General features: G+C 34.1%; 2 protein-coding genes across 5 annotated transcripts in view; both read left to right on the top strand.

Moving 5' to 3' along the window:
* mv (lysosomal-trafficking regulator mauve) overlaps positions 1-17,070 on the top strand; it is an 88,471-nt gene that overhangs the window by 2,484 nt on the left and 68,917 nt on the right. The gene's annotated exons all lie outside the window — the stretch shown is intronic.
* Tmep (Transmembrane endosomal protein) lies at positions 1,179-4,081 on the top strand. Of its 2 annotated transcripts, none has more exons than XM_073980747.1 (2): positions 1,179-1,260; positions 2,182-4,081. In XM_073980747.1, exon 2 carries the CDS (start codon positions 2,250-2,252, stop codon positions 3,435-3,437), a length of 1,188 nt encoding a protein of 395 aa, XP_073836848.1. In that variant the 5' UTR covers positions 1,179-1,260; positions 2,182-2,249; the 3' UTR covers positions 3,438-4,081. The 2 variants fall into 2 exon arrangements, with proteins under 2 accessions (XP_073836848.1, XP_073836849.1); XM_073980748.1 differs by having other exon boundaries at positions 1,180-1,479; positions 2,111-4,081.

A 17,070-nucleotide genomic window follows, 5' to 3' on the forward strand; every position in this document is an offset into this window, starting at 1 on the left:
GCATGAAGAGATGAGGAGAGCGTTTGAAGTATTTGTATTTTATTTGTTACGTTCAGACGGATTCGAACCTTTGCGCTAAAAAGGTAGTAATCTTTGCTTCCCGAATCAGTCGAATGACCAAAACAATCGAGGAGTCCCTTCCATCTATTACAACATGATAGATTTGGATATATGATCTAGTGGTATCCATGTAGATTTTTATATATCATTGTTCAATAACTTGTGCCTCCATAATTGCGTTGTCGGATATTTTACTGTGGGTGCTAAATTTCCAGTCAGTTAGCACAAAGTACTTTAGTTATAGTTATTTCTGGTACTCGTAAAAATAAATTTCGTCGGCACGTTACTACTAGTCTTCAGTTGAAGAAACGGTGCAGAATTTGTTTTTGGTCTGTTAAACCCTCTAAATATTTTGCGATCACCACCAAAAACTATTGATGTCTATTTTATTTCAAAGTCGAATACCAAGGAAACTTCCGTGACGTTCTGTCTACTATTCCCGCAGACGGACATTTACACAGACATACATATCGCACCTGTTCAACAAAAGGGTAGTAACTCAAAATGTTCTACTTTTCAGTAGAGACAAAAAACGATTTATGTTAATATTAATGGTATAATACACCAAAAAACTATGACATCGTAAAGATATCTTTTTTACTACACTACAGCACTGGATTTCTTTGTATTTCATTAAGTATTTGGTCATATTTCTAACTATTTTTCGAGTTACTACCATTTTGTTGAAACAAATGTTTGTTTTAGTTATTTCGACTTGTGCCCCTTTAACTGAAAAAATGGGCGGCAATTGATAACATATAGAGGGAACAATTCGAAATACCACTCTTTTGCTGAAAAATCGTGATGTAAATGCCTGAAACATGTGGGCGCAACTTGAAATAAGTCTCTTTTGTCGATACAGAATAGTTATTCTGAAGAGATGACAATTGACGTATCGGTATTTTTTGAGGAAAGAGTAGACAAAACAATGGGAGTTTTTTACAGTATGTGGAGTTGATTATTATGTATCGTTTTTTGATGAAAGTGAAAATTTCAAAATTTTGAGTTACTACCCTTTTGTTGAACAGGTGCGATATATTGATTGTTTTATTTCGTTGAGATATGTGATTATGGGACAAAGCAAATATAAAATACCCACTTTAATTGTGGTGTAGGTTATAGTAACGCCGATGATTTAATAGTAAACCGACATTGTAGTCCGCACTTCGTGTTTGTTTCCGACTGTAATTTTTTAAGAAAGTAAATAATAACAAAGCTAAATATTTTTATTTTTTCTGCAACATTTTTCATTTTTTTACCAATTTTTTTGGTTTTGTTGTGCAAAAATCCTTCCCCAAGCACTCCTAAATGGTACTTGCTTTGGGATCTCACCTGTTAGAAGCGAAAAGTGACGAAATCTTACGAATAAAGTTTTCACGCAGAATACAGAAGAAAGAAACAAGTTACGCATTTCATTTGGTTTGTCTTTTTACGTACTGAACTTTACTGAACATTTTTTCTTCAGTAAAGTTTTGACAATTGTATAATTGAAATGTTGCTAAACATTACTGAAGAAACAATAGGTTTGTCTTCGTACTTACTAAATGTTGCCGAAACACTTTTTTCAGCAACTTTTCCATTGAACAACTGTCATTTTTAGAAACATTAGTAAAAATTATTACAAATTATCGAGTACGCAGACAGGCATAATGTTCAGTAAAGTTCAGTACGTAAAAGGACAAACCTATTTGCGTCAGCACACAATATTAATAAAAATTGACAAAGTGCTGTTTTACATTTAAGCGACTTGTCTTACGATTTTTTGTCTCCTCTTTGTGGTGGTTATTCTTGTTAGGCAGAGTTGCAAAACATAGTAAGAGAAATTGAAACAAAATTTAGTTTTGCAATGAATTTTGTGCATAAAAAATCATTTAAAGCATAAAATGATTATTTGTTATAAGCATTTTAAAATTTGTATAACATATGTTTATAAAATACCTTCTTTTTACATTAAGTATTTTTAACAAAATGTACACTTGGTACCATGTTACAAAAAAATGCAACCCTGTGTGTGAAATTTACGAAGATGAGCAAAGAGGAGACAAAAAATCGTAAGACAAGTCGCTTAAATGTAAAACAGCACAAAGAAACAAACTGATTATTTGGATAACAAATATCTAGACAAATCAAAGCAGTGCATTGGGAAAAGAAAGTCTGTTAGAGGTACAATTCCAACTGGGGAATAAACTATGAGTAAAGATACTGGCACCTTGACTGATTTGGCGCCTAATGTCACATCTGCACCTGTCGATACGTCAACGACAATAAAATTAAAATTTATGGCACCGCCGCAGCAAATGTCGGCCGCACCATTGGATCCTTTGAGTCATGTGGGAGATGGTATTTTTTTACAGACAAAAACTGCACAAGGTCTTGCTGGTATATTTGTTTGGGCAGCACTATTTATAACATGTCAACAGATTTATCAACACTTGCGGTGGTATACCAATCCCCAGGAGCAACGGTGGATTGTGCGTATTTTGTTCATTGTCCCCATATACGCAACGTACTCGTGGATAAGCCTTCTTTTTTTCAATTCCGATAATGTTTATGTTTACTTTTTCACCGTCCGGGACTGTTATGAAGCATTTGTCATTTACAACTTCCTGTCTCTATGTTACGAATATCTTGGCGGAGAGGGCAACATTATGTCAGAAATTCGTGGAAAGCCGATTAAAACGTCATGCCTATACGGGACGTGTTGTCTTAAGGGAAAAACCTATACAATAGGCTTTTTACGTTTCTGTAAGCAGGCTACTTTGCAGTTCTGCTTGGTGAAACCCTTGGTTGCATTTATAATTATATTCTTACAAGTATTCGGCCATTATCACGATGGCGATTGGAGTGCTGACGGTGGCTACATCTACATTACCGTTATATACAACATTTCTGTTTCATTAGCTTTGTACGGCCTTTACTTGTTTTACTTTGCAACGCGTGACCTACTTACACCCTTCGAACCAGTCCTGAAATTCTGCACTATCAAATCGGTCATATTTTTATCATTTTGGCAAGGTGTTGGGTTAGCTATTTTGGAAAAGGCCAAAGTTATATCCCCTATAGTCGACAGTGCGGGCACTGTTACTTCAGCTGGTACTGTATCGGCTGGCTATCAAAACTTTTTCATATGCATTGAGATGTTATTTGCTGCAATTGCCTTGCGTTACGCATTCCCATATCAGGTTTATGCTCGCAGTTGTATTGGTGATGGCCACGGACGTTCAATGACAATGCAATCAATCTCCAGTAGCTTGAAGGAGACAATGAATCCTAAGGATATAATGACCGATGCTATTCACAATTTCCATCCCCAATATCAGCAGTACACGCAATATAGCTCCGAAGTAACCTCCTCTCAACGCTATGAAAAACTTTAAATTACAATTTATTTATATAAGTGAATGCTTTCGCCGAGCTAACTCGCCTTTAAAAATATATGTAACAAAACACAAAAATTAATGACCATAAAAGACATTTTATACCTAAATATGTATATTATAAATCAAATTTAGTATTAGAAAGTCGGAAACGACAAATGAAAACGTGCAAACCAAACGCGACCATAGTTGCCTTAAAATCAGCGGACAAAGTAAAGTGCTGCCTGAGGTCAACTGGAGACTCACAAAGATTTTTATAGCTTCATTCCGACACAAATCTCCATTGACCCTTACTTAACTAGGAAACATACACATGAACCAAATGAAAACGACATTTGTTAAATGCATTTCTAGTTTTATTTCTGCAAAATTGATATTGATCTAAGTACTTAACAACTACGTCATACATTTTATATTTACACATTTTTGTACCATGATTTTGATTTTACCCTTCTTTATCTTCTGTACAGATACAGACGAATATATAATTAGCTTTAAAATATGCATATAGCTTGTTTCCGTTAAGATACCTTCCTAAAATATATGTATAACTCAACTATTGTATTTTTCTAATTTTGATCTAAATATTTTATATACTTTAAAAAATACGCAATTAAATAAAGCATTTCAAATCAGAAAAAAAAGTCATAGTAGTTCTCAACTCAAATTAATAACTGAAAATCAAGGTGTACCATACTTATTCATTCCATATAACCATGGTACAAATACACAGGTAGCCGCATCGGCAATTGTTGGCAACATAAGATGTCAAAATTTGACATCAATTGAATGCAATTGACACATTCAAGCTCTGTTCCTTTACGTGCAAGAATCTTCAAGTTTTACCACTTCTTACTCGAAAAACGTTACTTTACTTCATGTAAGCATACAATTGATATGAGGGCAGTTCGCAACTTTAACTACCTTTGCTACTTTTACTATTTTTAAAAGTAAAGGAACAGACTATATGTTACCATCAGCTGGCACGATAATGCTACCTGTATTATTGTACCATGCATATAACATACACTCTTAAATGTGAAGATCCCTATTTATAACAAATATTATTAAGAGTAGCTCTCAACTTTGCAACTGAAAATCCAGTGTTGAACTATTTTTCTCACGTTATAACCTAATACAACAACACACCATACAACGATTTTGATACACTATTTTCCACATACCGTAAAATAAATTTAAATGTCTGCATGTTTTATGTTTGATTGTACATGAACAATGTTTTTTCTTTTTAAATTTTATGATTTTTAACTATGTTATTTTTTTTATACATATTTTGCTTGCAAAGCATTAAACGCTACCTCATATTCAATTGTAATTATAGCTTTTTCTGAATTATAAAAATTATACCAGAGTAGTTATTTACTTGTCAAACATTCAATGTACGTCATATTCAAAGATTAAATCATAATTATAACTTATTTTTAAGATATTAATATTTTTATAATTATCATCATGAAGTAGTTCAATCTGCAATTTAATTGAAATCGGCCATTGGGCTTAAAATTGCATTATATGAAATAAATAAAAAAAGGTGAACTCAGCAAAATAAATTGGAAGTAGTGCAATGTAGACTAGTTCTTTTACGGCATGTTTTTATGCAGTTGAAACGGAGTCGTGAAAAAGGCACTCCATTCCTCACATTTTAACCGCATTTGGATGCAATCCAAAGAATCACATCCATTTGTCACATTTTAACAACATCCGGAGGCAGTTCAACGGAGTCGTGAAAAAGCCACTCCGTTCACTACATTTTATTAGCAGTTGTTAGAGATCCCTACATGTACATAAATCAGTTTGTACATCTCTTTTCCAAAAAGAGATAATCGTGTTAACATTTCCAAACATTTGTTAATACTAACCATGGTGTAAGAAAGAAGGTGATACAATAATAGCAACCTATGTCTTCATTTGCTGTCAAAACATATTTTTAATCAAAAATAAATAACAAATATTTCGCTTCTATAAAAAATATCTGTGTACAACATCTTTGTTTAAGCTTCGCAACTTTTGTGGATATTTCGCGCAAAAAAAATTTGACAGCAAATGAAGACTACAACCTAACGTCAACTATTGGATCACCTTGTTAAATTCGCCTTGATACTAACTAAATAATATTTAATTTGTGAACATTTTTCCGGTAACTCACGAGAAGAAAATTTCCGAATGGATTGCTGTTGGAGTACATGTCGAAATCTTTACTGGTGATGGGAAGACAATATCAAACCCATTTAGCAGATGAAGCAAATCACTTAAGCTTAAATTTAATGAAGAGCGGAGGAAACACACATGTTTGCGATAGAATTCAATAGAGAATTTTGATAATTTGTGTTATTTTAATAAAGTTATTAATATTTTTGTTTTACACAAATAATAAATGCATTTTATTTTGTTATTCAAAACACGTGCTCTGGACTGCCTCCTATTCTACTCCAAAGGGTCAGTTAAAATGCAATGCCAAAGGGTCAGTTAAAATGCAATGCCAAAGGGTCAGTTAAAATGCAGTGCCAAAGGTTCAGTTAAAATGCAATGCCAAAGGGTCAGTTAAAATGCGGTGCAATGGAGTGCCTCTTTTCGGGGTCACTCCCTTGTAAAAATCATGAGTGAAAATGCATAATTTGATGCACTTCCAAATCACTTGTACATATCATTTATCTGCCTCTTTGGAGGCAAACTTTTCGCTGGGAATATATAAGCCCTATAGATCAATGTCGTGCTTTGATATTGTTAAAGTTACGAAGTTTTTCGGCAATTCACACACACACGACCCGAACGCAACGAAAGAGCACACAAATGTTTTGATTTGTTTTTGTTTTGCAGCATGCATGCATACAACGTTACTAACACACTGTCAAAAGTTGCAAATATTGAGAATTTTGTGTGCCCTCTTCTTGGTCGGCTGTGCTATAGATGTGTCATACAAATGGTAATAGTTCTTAAGAACTACAGTTTTAGTGTGGAAATTTGTTCAGTCCATCAAGAGGTAGATTATGAAGTTTTCATATTTTTAAATTCAATACTCTTGCTACGAGCAAATGATAACAGTTAGTCTTTTTGCTCATTTTCAATCGTTTGTGTTTTCATAATAAGCAGCGATGCATGATAATTCAACTTTTTTATTTTGCTTTTAATTTAATTACAAAGCAAAACAAAACCATATGAACTTACACACGATCATTTTCCAGTTGGGAATAATGCGAATAAAAATACGAAAAAAAATACTTCATACGTTTGGATGAGCAACAAGTTGCAAATATGTACATACATGCATAGTGATTTCAATCCGTGGATTATTTGGGAATTGACAGATGGTAGTACGGGAAATTTTTGAACAAAAAAAAAAAAAAAAATTAAAATAACAGAAAAGAAAAGTGAAAACGAACTAGGTTATTGATTCAGATGAAGTAACAATATGAAAGGTAAAGATAAATCAAGTATGTTAATAGATATGTGTGAACTCCAAAAAGTTCCAAATCCAATATCTTGTCAAGCGTTGCGCAAGGGAGTCATTTGTATACCCTCAGCCTTTAGGTTAAATAGGGTATATTCAGAGTGTATATACCCTCTTAAACCTAAAAGCTGAGGAAATAAAAACGACCAAAATTGTGCCTCATGGAAATAATGGTTTATAGACCCCAATTATGTTTGGACGAAATCCGTTTCAGACAATTTGGAGTCGACTCTGATCTGTCTGGATGGTGCGCACTATAACTTAGTTTAAGTTCGAAGATAAGCCATAATCAGTCCACTAATTCGGGTACCTCCCGCACAAAAGTTTAACATTTGTCTGTAAAATTGTGTGAACTATAACTCTTGAATGGAGCAATCAATTTGATGCTAACTTTCCACGGGTCCGGTTCAAATATATACTATATAGGTTCACTCCCTTGGTTACGTTCCTCACAAAATTCGGAAAAAGTGAATTTGAGGAGCTCCTCTCGGAACGTTTTTTCTGCAGGTTGTCCTTGCGTCCGTCTTAACAAGGGTACAATTTGTTCATACGCAAGATATTTCGAAAATGGGCCATATTGGTCCACTCCTTAAGAAAGGAAAAGTTCAACTTATTTGTTTAAGTGCAGTTCAAGGTCTGCTCGAGGATTCTTTGACAATGTTTACCGGAGGAACAGCTTATAGTCCTATTTACAGCGATATTATGTTCCAAAATCAACAACAGCAACAAAATTCTATAAACCCCGTAAATGCATAATTATACCCTCAACCTTTGGGCTAAAGAGCGTATATACACTCTGATACGCCCAAAATTGTGCTTCATGGAAATAATGGTTTATAGACCCCAAGTATGTTTGGACGAAATCCGATTCAGACAATTTGGAGTCGATTTAGCCATGTCCAAACATAATTTAAGTTCAAAGATAGACACGGTGCTCTTGAATCAAATTTAAACGGAAGGTGCTTACACCTGGAAAGTCGTCGGTGCGCATTTTAAATAAATCGCGATTCAAGTTGACATTTTTTAAGGCCTTTTTAGGCTTTCACGATTTTGCTTGGAAACCGCAATTCCTTACGAAATGGGACTAAATTAATGTAGCTGTGAAAATTCTCTACAAGATTGATTCTTATGATATCTTGGCTTTGATGTTATCTTCGTAGTTTTTACCGTTATTGAGATATAGAAGCTCAAATTAGGACAATGGATGATTGACTGTATCGCCTCCTTATAAAACAATGTCATGACTGCAATTTATATAAACTTATATATCTCAAAAAGGTACAACCTAGGAAAAAATAACGAAAACCAATCTTGTAAAATATTTTTACCGCAACAACATATTCTTTAGTCCCATTTTGAAAGGATTTGCAGTTTTCAAGCTAAATCCTGAAGACCTATGAAAAAATCTGAAAGTTTGATCTGAACCTCCATATCCAAAAATGGTAAAACCTAGGAAAATATCAATCGTCCAATCTTGTACAGAATTTTCGCCGCTTAAATCTTTTCTTTAGTCCCATTTCAATAGGACTTGCGGTCTCCAAGCAAAATCGTGAAACCCTAAAAAAAAAACTAAAAATGTGATCTTTGATCGCGATTTATTAAAAAATCCCTCCAGCGATTTTTTCTTGTTTTTGGATTTTTCTCATCTACAAAATAGCCGTTTCAAAATTTGCAAAAACATTCCTGGTGTAAGCGGTTTTCATTTAAAGTTAGTTAAGGTGCACTGTGTATAACATTGTTTTATAAGGAGGCGATACAGTCAATCCATTGTCCTAATTTGAACTTTTAAATCTCAATAACGGTAAATACTACGTAGATAACATCAAAGCCAATCTTATAGAGAATTTTCATAGCTACATCATCTTCTTTAGTCCCATTTCAATAGGATTTGCGGTTTCCAAGCAAAATCGTGAAAAACAAAAAAACCCTTATACATGTCAACTTGAATCGCGATTTATTTAAAAAGCGCTCCGGCGATTTTTTTTTAGTTTTTTTATTTTTCTCATCTATGAACATTGTAGTTTCAGAATCCGCAAAAACTTTCCAGTTGTAAGCACCTTACATTTAAATTTAATTCAAGAGCATCGTGTAGATTATTTGGCTGTTCCTTTACTTTTGAAAATTGTAAAACCGGCAAAAGTAGTAAAAATTGAAAACTGCTCCCATATGAATTGTATAATGTCTGAAGTAAAGGACCGCTTTTTGGGTAAAAAGTGGTAAAACTTGGAGATTCTTGCACGTAAATAACGGAGCTTTTATCGGTTCACTCCATCCAGTACCTCCTCATAAAAGTTCAATTCGGTAAAATCTCGGTATAACTCTCTAAGGGAACAATACCGGTTTCAAATATGGACTCCTTCGGATACCCCCATACAAAACTCGAAACAAGTGAAGTTTAAGAGCTCTTCTCGGACCATTTTGAAATTTGTTCTGCAGGTTGTACTTGGGGTCCCTTTACGGCAGGGTGTTTCTGATTGGTCCAGACTTAGAACATCGTATTATTTCATCCAGTAATATATAAGAGTGGAATATGGACTATTTCGGTCCTAACCTTCGGGTACCTCCCAAACAAAATATGGGAAAAGTGCATTTTGAGGAGTCGGATCTGTTTGGGTTTTTTGCAGAATGTTTTTTCACTGCCTCTATTATAACGGTACAAGTAACTCCAAGTTCTATGAATCAGCTGTTTGATTACTCGTTATACAAAACCAACATATTTTATATACGGATTGTATTTTTTTATGTTATTTACTTATTTTCTTTAGGTCCTGCCTCAGCACAGCTGCCTGATACTTTCTTACTTGTTATTTAAGATACTTTCTTGTAAAGATTATTTTAGGTTGGTTGTATTTTATTTCTTTCAGTGAATGCAATTTTAAGCCATAGGGCCGATTATAATTAATAATAATTCTCATATATATTTTCCAAATAACTTTTATACCTTCCACCATAATATGGAGGGTATAATTGAGTTTGCCATTCCGTTTGTAACACGTCGAAATACTCGTTGAAGATCCTATAAAGGGTATATGTTATGTATATGAACAGCATAAAATTCTAAATCGATTTAACCATGTCCGTCTGTCTGCTGAAATCAAGACACATCTCGCAATTTTTAAGATAGAGCTTTATAATTTTGTATAGAAGTTTCTATTACTCTTAGGATGTATTGGTGTTGAAAATGGGCTATATCGGCCAACGTTTTGATATAACCCACATAGAACGGCGCCTCCCGATTTTCGGTATTTGGAAGACTTTAGCGTTATTATCATACCGAAATGGCTGAAATTTGGTATATAGTCTTAGTTGGGGGGTATAAAACTTTCTCTTGAAATTTGTCGGTAATACTCCACGTCTTCATATAGCCCCCATAGAACAGTACCTCCGGATTTACGGTAGGTTGTGACCTCAATATCTCAACGAAATTTGTGCAATTTGGTGTTTAGCATACTTCCAGAAGAGAATTATCAGTATAGGCCTTCGTTGGAGTTACAAAACATTCCTTCAGAAAATTCTCGGTACAGGTCAACGTTTTATACAGCCTCCATAGGACGGTACTCCCGATTTTCGTTATTTTGAAAGTTTTAGCCACATTATTCAAACGGAATAACTGAAGTTTTGGGTGCCTGGACATAACTCCCACGGACATAACTCCCAAAATTCGTTGGGAGTTATGTCCGTGAAGCAAAGCGGACATAACACCCAAAAAATCGCGGACATAACTCCCTTGCACGCAGAAGGTCGGGGGTTCGATTCCCCGGCCAGGCAACATCAAACAATTTTCAACGGTGGCAAAATACCCCTCAGTAATTTTGGCGACATTTCCTGAGTATTTCAGCCTGGAAAAACTTCTCCATAAGTGGTGTCTTAAGACACGCCGTTCGGACTCGGCGATAAACAGTAGGTCCCATATCATTGAGCTAAATATGAATCGGGGTGCACTCATTGATATGAGAGAAGTCTCCCTTGTCCCGTATGGGATGTTGTGGAACAATGTTTTTTTTTATAAATTATTTCTTTGCTTAATATTGAAATTTATAGTTATATTTTTTTTTTTTAAATTTATAGTAGAAGTTAGAATGTGAGCGGAATTATACATTTGAGAAGGTCTAAGTGCCAACCAATGCCGAAGTATCCACTAAATCCTCCTGATTTCATAAAATTTTTTAAAAACGAAATTATGTCGGAAATTATGTAAGTAGCAGTTAGGAGAAATTGTAATAATATTTGTTAAGAAAATCGCGCTATTTTTTTTTAAATATTTTCATTTATCAGAAAGTATTTGAATATTTGTACAAACACTTCTTATCTTCTTAAATTGTGAACATATTTTTGTAAAAAATCGCGCGATTTTTTTTCAAAGTATTTTCTACTTTTTATCTCCTTAATTTGTGAAAATATTTTTGAATACTTCACAACAACTTTTTATTTTCTTAAATTGTGAACATATTTTTGTAAAAAATCGCGAATATTTTTACAAAAACTTTTTATCTCCTTAAATTGTGAAAATATTTTTGTAAAAAATCGCGCTATATTTTAAATATTTTTGCCTGCGGCGCTTTTAGTTTTTCAGAAAGTTTTTGAATATCTTTACAAAAACTTTTTATCTTCTTAAATTGTGAAAATCTTTTTGTAAAAAATCGCACGATTTTTTCAAAAATATTTTCGCCTGCGGCGCTTTTCGTTTTTCAGAAAGTATTTGAAAATTTTTACAAAAACTTTTTATTTTCTTAAATTGTAAAAAAATATTTTTGTAAAAAATCGCGCAGTTTTCTCAAAAATATTTTTGACTGCGTCGCTTTTAGTTTTTTAGAATGTATTTGAATATTTTTATAAAAACTTTTTATCTTCTAAAATTGCAAAAATATTTTTGTAAAAAAACGCGCGATTTTTTATAAATGTTTTCGCCTGCGGCGCTTATCTTTTTACAGAAAGTATTTGCGAATTTTAACAAAAACTTTTTATTTTCCTGTAGGCAGCATTTTTCGTTTAAAATAGGTTTAAAGGCAAATTTTGAATATAGTTCGATTTGAGATGGCTACTAATTTTGTACTTAATTTTCTTAAAAATGTTAAATCAATTATAAATTATTTTATGAAATGAAAAATGCATGTGAACTTAAAGTTAATTTTTAATTATTTTCAAAATTTAAAAAAACGGACATAACTCCTATTGGGACTTACGTCCGCTAAGGGGGGTCGGACATAGCTCCCAAATTTTTTGGGATTTTTTATGTCCGCAAACCAAGGTGGACATAACTCCCAAAACGATTTTGGGAGTTATGTCCGTTGGGAGTTATGTCACGGCACCGAAGTTTTGTAACCCCCGTTTTTGTAAAAAAAATATTCATTTTACACAAATTGTCAAAATGTGCACATCGATTTCCTCGCCTTTGCGCAAATGTAGTGAGCTGATTTATTCTTAACAATTCTTAACAATATATGGAACGCGTCTATGGATAATAAGGTCTCCATGTCATCTAGAGGCTGAGCTTTGGATACCTAAATTATTACTAGATATCGGATTTTGCATATTTGCATATTTATACCCTACACCACACTGCGGTAAGGGCTATTATGTCTTTGTGCATTTGTATGTAAAAGGAAACGAAATAGACCCATAGTTCCTTTTGGGGATATACATATAATCACTTTCTGAGTCGATTTATGCATGTCCGTCCGTCTGTCCATGTATTTTTGTTCGCAACGTACAGGTCGCATTTTTTGTCCGATTCAGCTTAAAATTGGGAAATATATTTTTTTAGCCATAAAAAACGCTATTGCTTTTGGTGAAAATCGGTTCAGATTTGGATATAGCTCCCATATATATTTTCGCCCGATTTCACGTATTTGCTGCACCAAACACGCTGTATACGTCCGATTTTGAACAAATTTGGAATGTTTGACTGAATTCGGTCTAGAAATAAGTGTGCCAAATTATACCGAAATCGGTTCAGATTTGGATATAGCTCCCATATATATTTTCGGCCGATTTCACGTATTTTCTGTACCAAACACGCTATATATTTCCGATTTCGATGGAATTTGGAATGTGTGACTGAATTCGGTCTAGAAATAAATGTGCCAAATTATATCGAAATCGGTTCAGATTTGGATATAGCTCCCATATATATGTTCGGCCGATTTCGCGTATTTGCTGCACCAAATACGCTATATAAGTTCGAGTTCAATGATATTTGGAATGTGTGACTGAATTCGATCTAGAAATAAGTGTGCCAAATTATATAGGAATCGGTTAAGATTTGGATATAGCTCCTATTTATATTTTACATATTCACAGTGGTGTAGGGTATCATATAGTCGGCCCCGGCCGACTTTGATCCTTTCCTTACTGGTTTTTATTAATAAAGATACGAAAATTCTGATTGGACCAAAATTCGTTTTGAAGAAAACTGAACGCCATGACGGGCTCATATTTTTTATTTTTTTCATATTTTGCATTTGTGCATATGCAAAAAATATGCAAGTGACGAAAATCGTCAAATTAAATCATCAAAAAATGTTCTAAATTAAGTTTATTGCCGTTAACGTCGATTTCTTAGCATATTTGTTCCTTTCCTTACTTTTTACCAATTTACTATGCAACTAGACTCAAATTTCCCAAATTACCGAAAAAGACAATCAGATTGTGAAAGTAGAGCTAGAAATATGACGTTTTTAAAGTTTACATCAGGATGCAAGCATAACACAGGACAGATGTGAAATTTCATCTTTTTGGAAATTTCCAGCCAGCATTTTTTGAAAATTATAATCAAATTCGAGTCTTTTTTGATCCGACTGCACGATTAAAAAGCTGGAATATGAGCTCATTTTCTGATCATAAATGACTCCTTTGTCGGGAGGAAAACGTAACCTCAGGCGACTCTTCTAAACAAATCACAAATGAGTCTCCTTCTGCATTAGTTTCGAGTCATTTTTGCCCATTTTCTGATGGTACAGTGGTGTGAAAATAATAAGGACAGTGAGATTCACAACTTTTGGTCGCTCCTAAAATTTGTAAAATGGAAGAATTTGCGATTGAAATTTGTTTTTGAAAATGTACATGTATTGCAATAAGAAATCCCGTTACGATTTTGTTTCTTTCCTGTAAGTAAAATTGAATTAATTTCTATTCATTAAATGTTAAATCGACCGGTATTTTTATACCCTCCACCATAGTATGGAGGGTATATTAAGTTTGTTTTTCCGTTTGTAACGCATTGAAATACTCATTTGCGACCCTATAAAGTATATATATTCTTGATCAGGGTAAAATTCTGAGTCGATCTGTGCACGTCCGTCCGTCCGTCTGTGGTAATCACTCTAGCATCCACAAAAATGGAGATAGGACGCTGAAATTTTGGGAAAATGCGTATTTTGGTTGCAGGCAGGTCAAGTTCGATGATGGACTATATCGGTCCACGTTTTGGTATGGCCCCCATATAACGGTACCCCCCGATTTACGGTATTTTGACGTTTTTAGCTACATTTTCAGATCGCTTTAGCTATAATTTGACATTTGGGGTTCTTAAGTGTCAATAAACTTATATAACAAAAGTTGTGGACATAGGTCCACGTTTTGGTATAGCCCCCATATAACGGTACCCCCCGATTTACGGTATTTTGACGTTTTTAGCTACATTTTCAGATCGCTTTAGCTATAATTTGACATTTGGGGTTCTTAAGTGTCAATAAACTTATATAACAAAAGTTGTGGACATAGGTCCACGTTTTGGTATAGCCCCCATATAACGGTACCCCCCGATTTACGGTATTTTACCGTTTTTAGCTACATTTTCAGACCGACTTAGCTATAATTTGACATTTAGGGTTCTTAAGTACCAATAAACTTATATAACAAAAGTTGTGGACATAGGTCCACGTTTTGGTATAGCCCCCATATAACGGTACCCCCCGATTTACGGTATTTTGACGTTTTTAGCTACATTCTCAGACCGATGTAGCTATAATTTGACATTTAGGGTTCTTAAGTGTCAATAAACTTATATAACAAAAGTTGTGGACATAGGTCCACGTTTTGGTATAGCCCCGATATAACGGTATCCCCCGATTTACGATATTTTGACGTTTTTAGCTACATTTTCAGACCGATTTAGCTATAATTTGACATTTAGGGTTAAGTACCAATAAACTTATATAAGAAAACTTGTGGACATAGGTCCACGTTTTGGTATAGCCCCCATATAACGGTACCCCCGATTTACGGTATTTTGACGTTTTTAGCTACATTTTCAGACCGATGTAGCTATAGTTTGACATTTAGGGTTCTTAGGTGTCACTAAACTTATATAAGAAAACTTGTGGACATAGGTCCACGTTTTGGTATAGCCCCCATATAACGGTACCCCCCGATTTACGGTATTTTGACGTTTTTATCTACATTTTCAGACCGATTTAGCTCTTATTTGACATTTAGGTCTCTTAAGCGTCACTAAACTTATATAACAAAACTTGTGGACATAGGTCCACGTTTTGGTATAGCCACCATATAACGGTACCCCCGATTTACGGTATTTTGACGTTTTTAGATACATTTTCAGACCGATTTATCTATAATGTGACATTTAGGGTTATTTAGTGTCAATAAACTTAGGAGGTATTTGACATTAAAAGCTCCCATGCAAAACTGTCAACATAGGTCCATGTTTTATTATAACCCCTATATAACGGTACCTCCCAATTTCTAGCCCACCAAAAATTGTCAACATACATAGTTGGATATAGGCACCATAAAAAAGGGCCTACCGAATGAAACATTTTATGTACATTATCTGACATTTTAACGTACCCACTTAAAGTTGGGGACAGGAACGAAAACTAATTATTCCATTTTAGTTCAGAATATTTTATGGTGGAGGGTATGAAAAGTTCGGCCCGGCCGAACTTAACGCTTTTTTACTTGTTTAGTTTTTCTTTGCAAATATGGGTAAAAATACGCATTGTTATCACTCTACTCGAGAAATCATTAAATGTTTACATAAAGAAGGAAATTCATACAGAAAAATTAAAGAAAAAGCTTAGAATTTTTAAAAACAATGCTGGAGGATCCTGCTAATTGAACTTCAAAGATAAAAGTCGTAGCAGAAATTTAAGAATTGCACCAGTAATAATAAATGCGTTATTCGATGATTAAAAAAGATCCTTTTACCACATCTTTACAAATAAAAAACTATGTACTTAAATATTAATTTTGACGCATCAACAACTCCTAAAACACTCTGTCGTGGCCACATTAGAGCTCACAGTGTCAGAAAAGTATCATTTTAATCGAAAAATTACACACTTCCCACGTAGTGGTGTAGGGTATAAAAATATTCAGCAAATAATACAGGTTGCTAGAAATCACATCGCTTGGTCTAAGAAAAATTGCGTAACATTCTTTGGTCTGATGAAACCAAATATATTTTTTGTTTTGATAGAGAAGTTTATCAGGTTTGAAGACCTAAAAATCAATAATATAACCCAAAATATACTCTGAAGGCGGCTAAATATGGCAGAGGTAACAGCATGGTGTGGGTCTCATTTTCTTACTATGCTGTGGGGTATCTATACAGTATTCATAGTGTTTTTGAAATCACCAGATTACATTGAAGTTTTGAAAAATATATTTCTTCCGTATGCTTAATGAGTCTTCAGCAAGGTTAATGACCCAAAAATGACGGCAAAATGAAAAAGTTGTTCCAGGATAATTAAGTTAAGTTGTTAGAATGGCCCATACAATCCCTTGATTTGAACCCGATTGAAAAATGTTGTGGAATGAAGTTAAAAAATCAAGCAGGGGAAAGAGTCCATCAAATTATGGCGACCTTTGGCAACTTACGAGGGCAGTTCGGAAACTTCTTAGCCTAGCACAAAAAGCGCGGTAAAAACAGAAAAAAATTAAGTGTTTTGGAAACTTCCATCTCTGTTATGAACACATGTTTAATTTTGTTTCGATCTGGCAACTCCTTCATATAGAAACAGGTGTTCAAAAAAGACGCATCCGCAATTTTTTTACAATGGAAAAATTAGACATGCGTGCTGTCATTAAATATTTACATAATAAAGGTTTATCGGGACAAGAAATTCATAATGATATGGTGAATGTGTTAGGTGAAAGTGCTCCTTCATATGCAACAGTAAAAAATTGGGTTGTACAAGCATT

Source organism: Musca autumnalis, unplaced genomic scaffold (assembly GCF_047663935.1).
Source record: "Musca autumnalis isolate F117 unplaced genomic scaffold, ASM4766393v1 scaffold_4, whole genome shotgun sequence".
In the NCBI taxonomy this organism is placed as follows: Eukaryota; Metazoa; Arthropoda; class Insecta; order Diptera; family Muscidae; genus Musca; species Musca autumnalis.

Bases quoted from the DNA above. Each gene is read 5' to 3' on its own strand.
- Tmep (XM_073980747.1), top strand. From the start codon at position 2,250: ATGAGTAAAGATACTGGCACCTTGACTGATTTGGCGCCTAATGTCACA.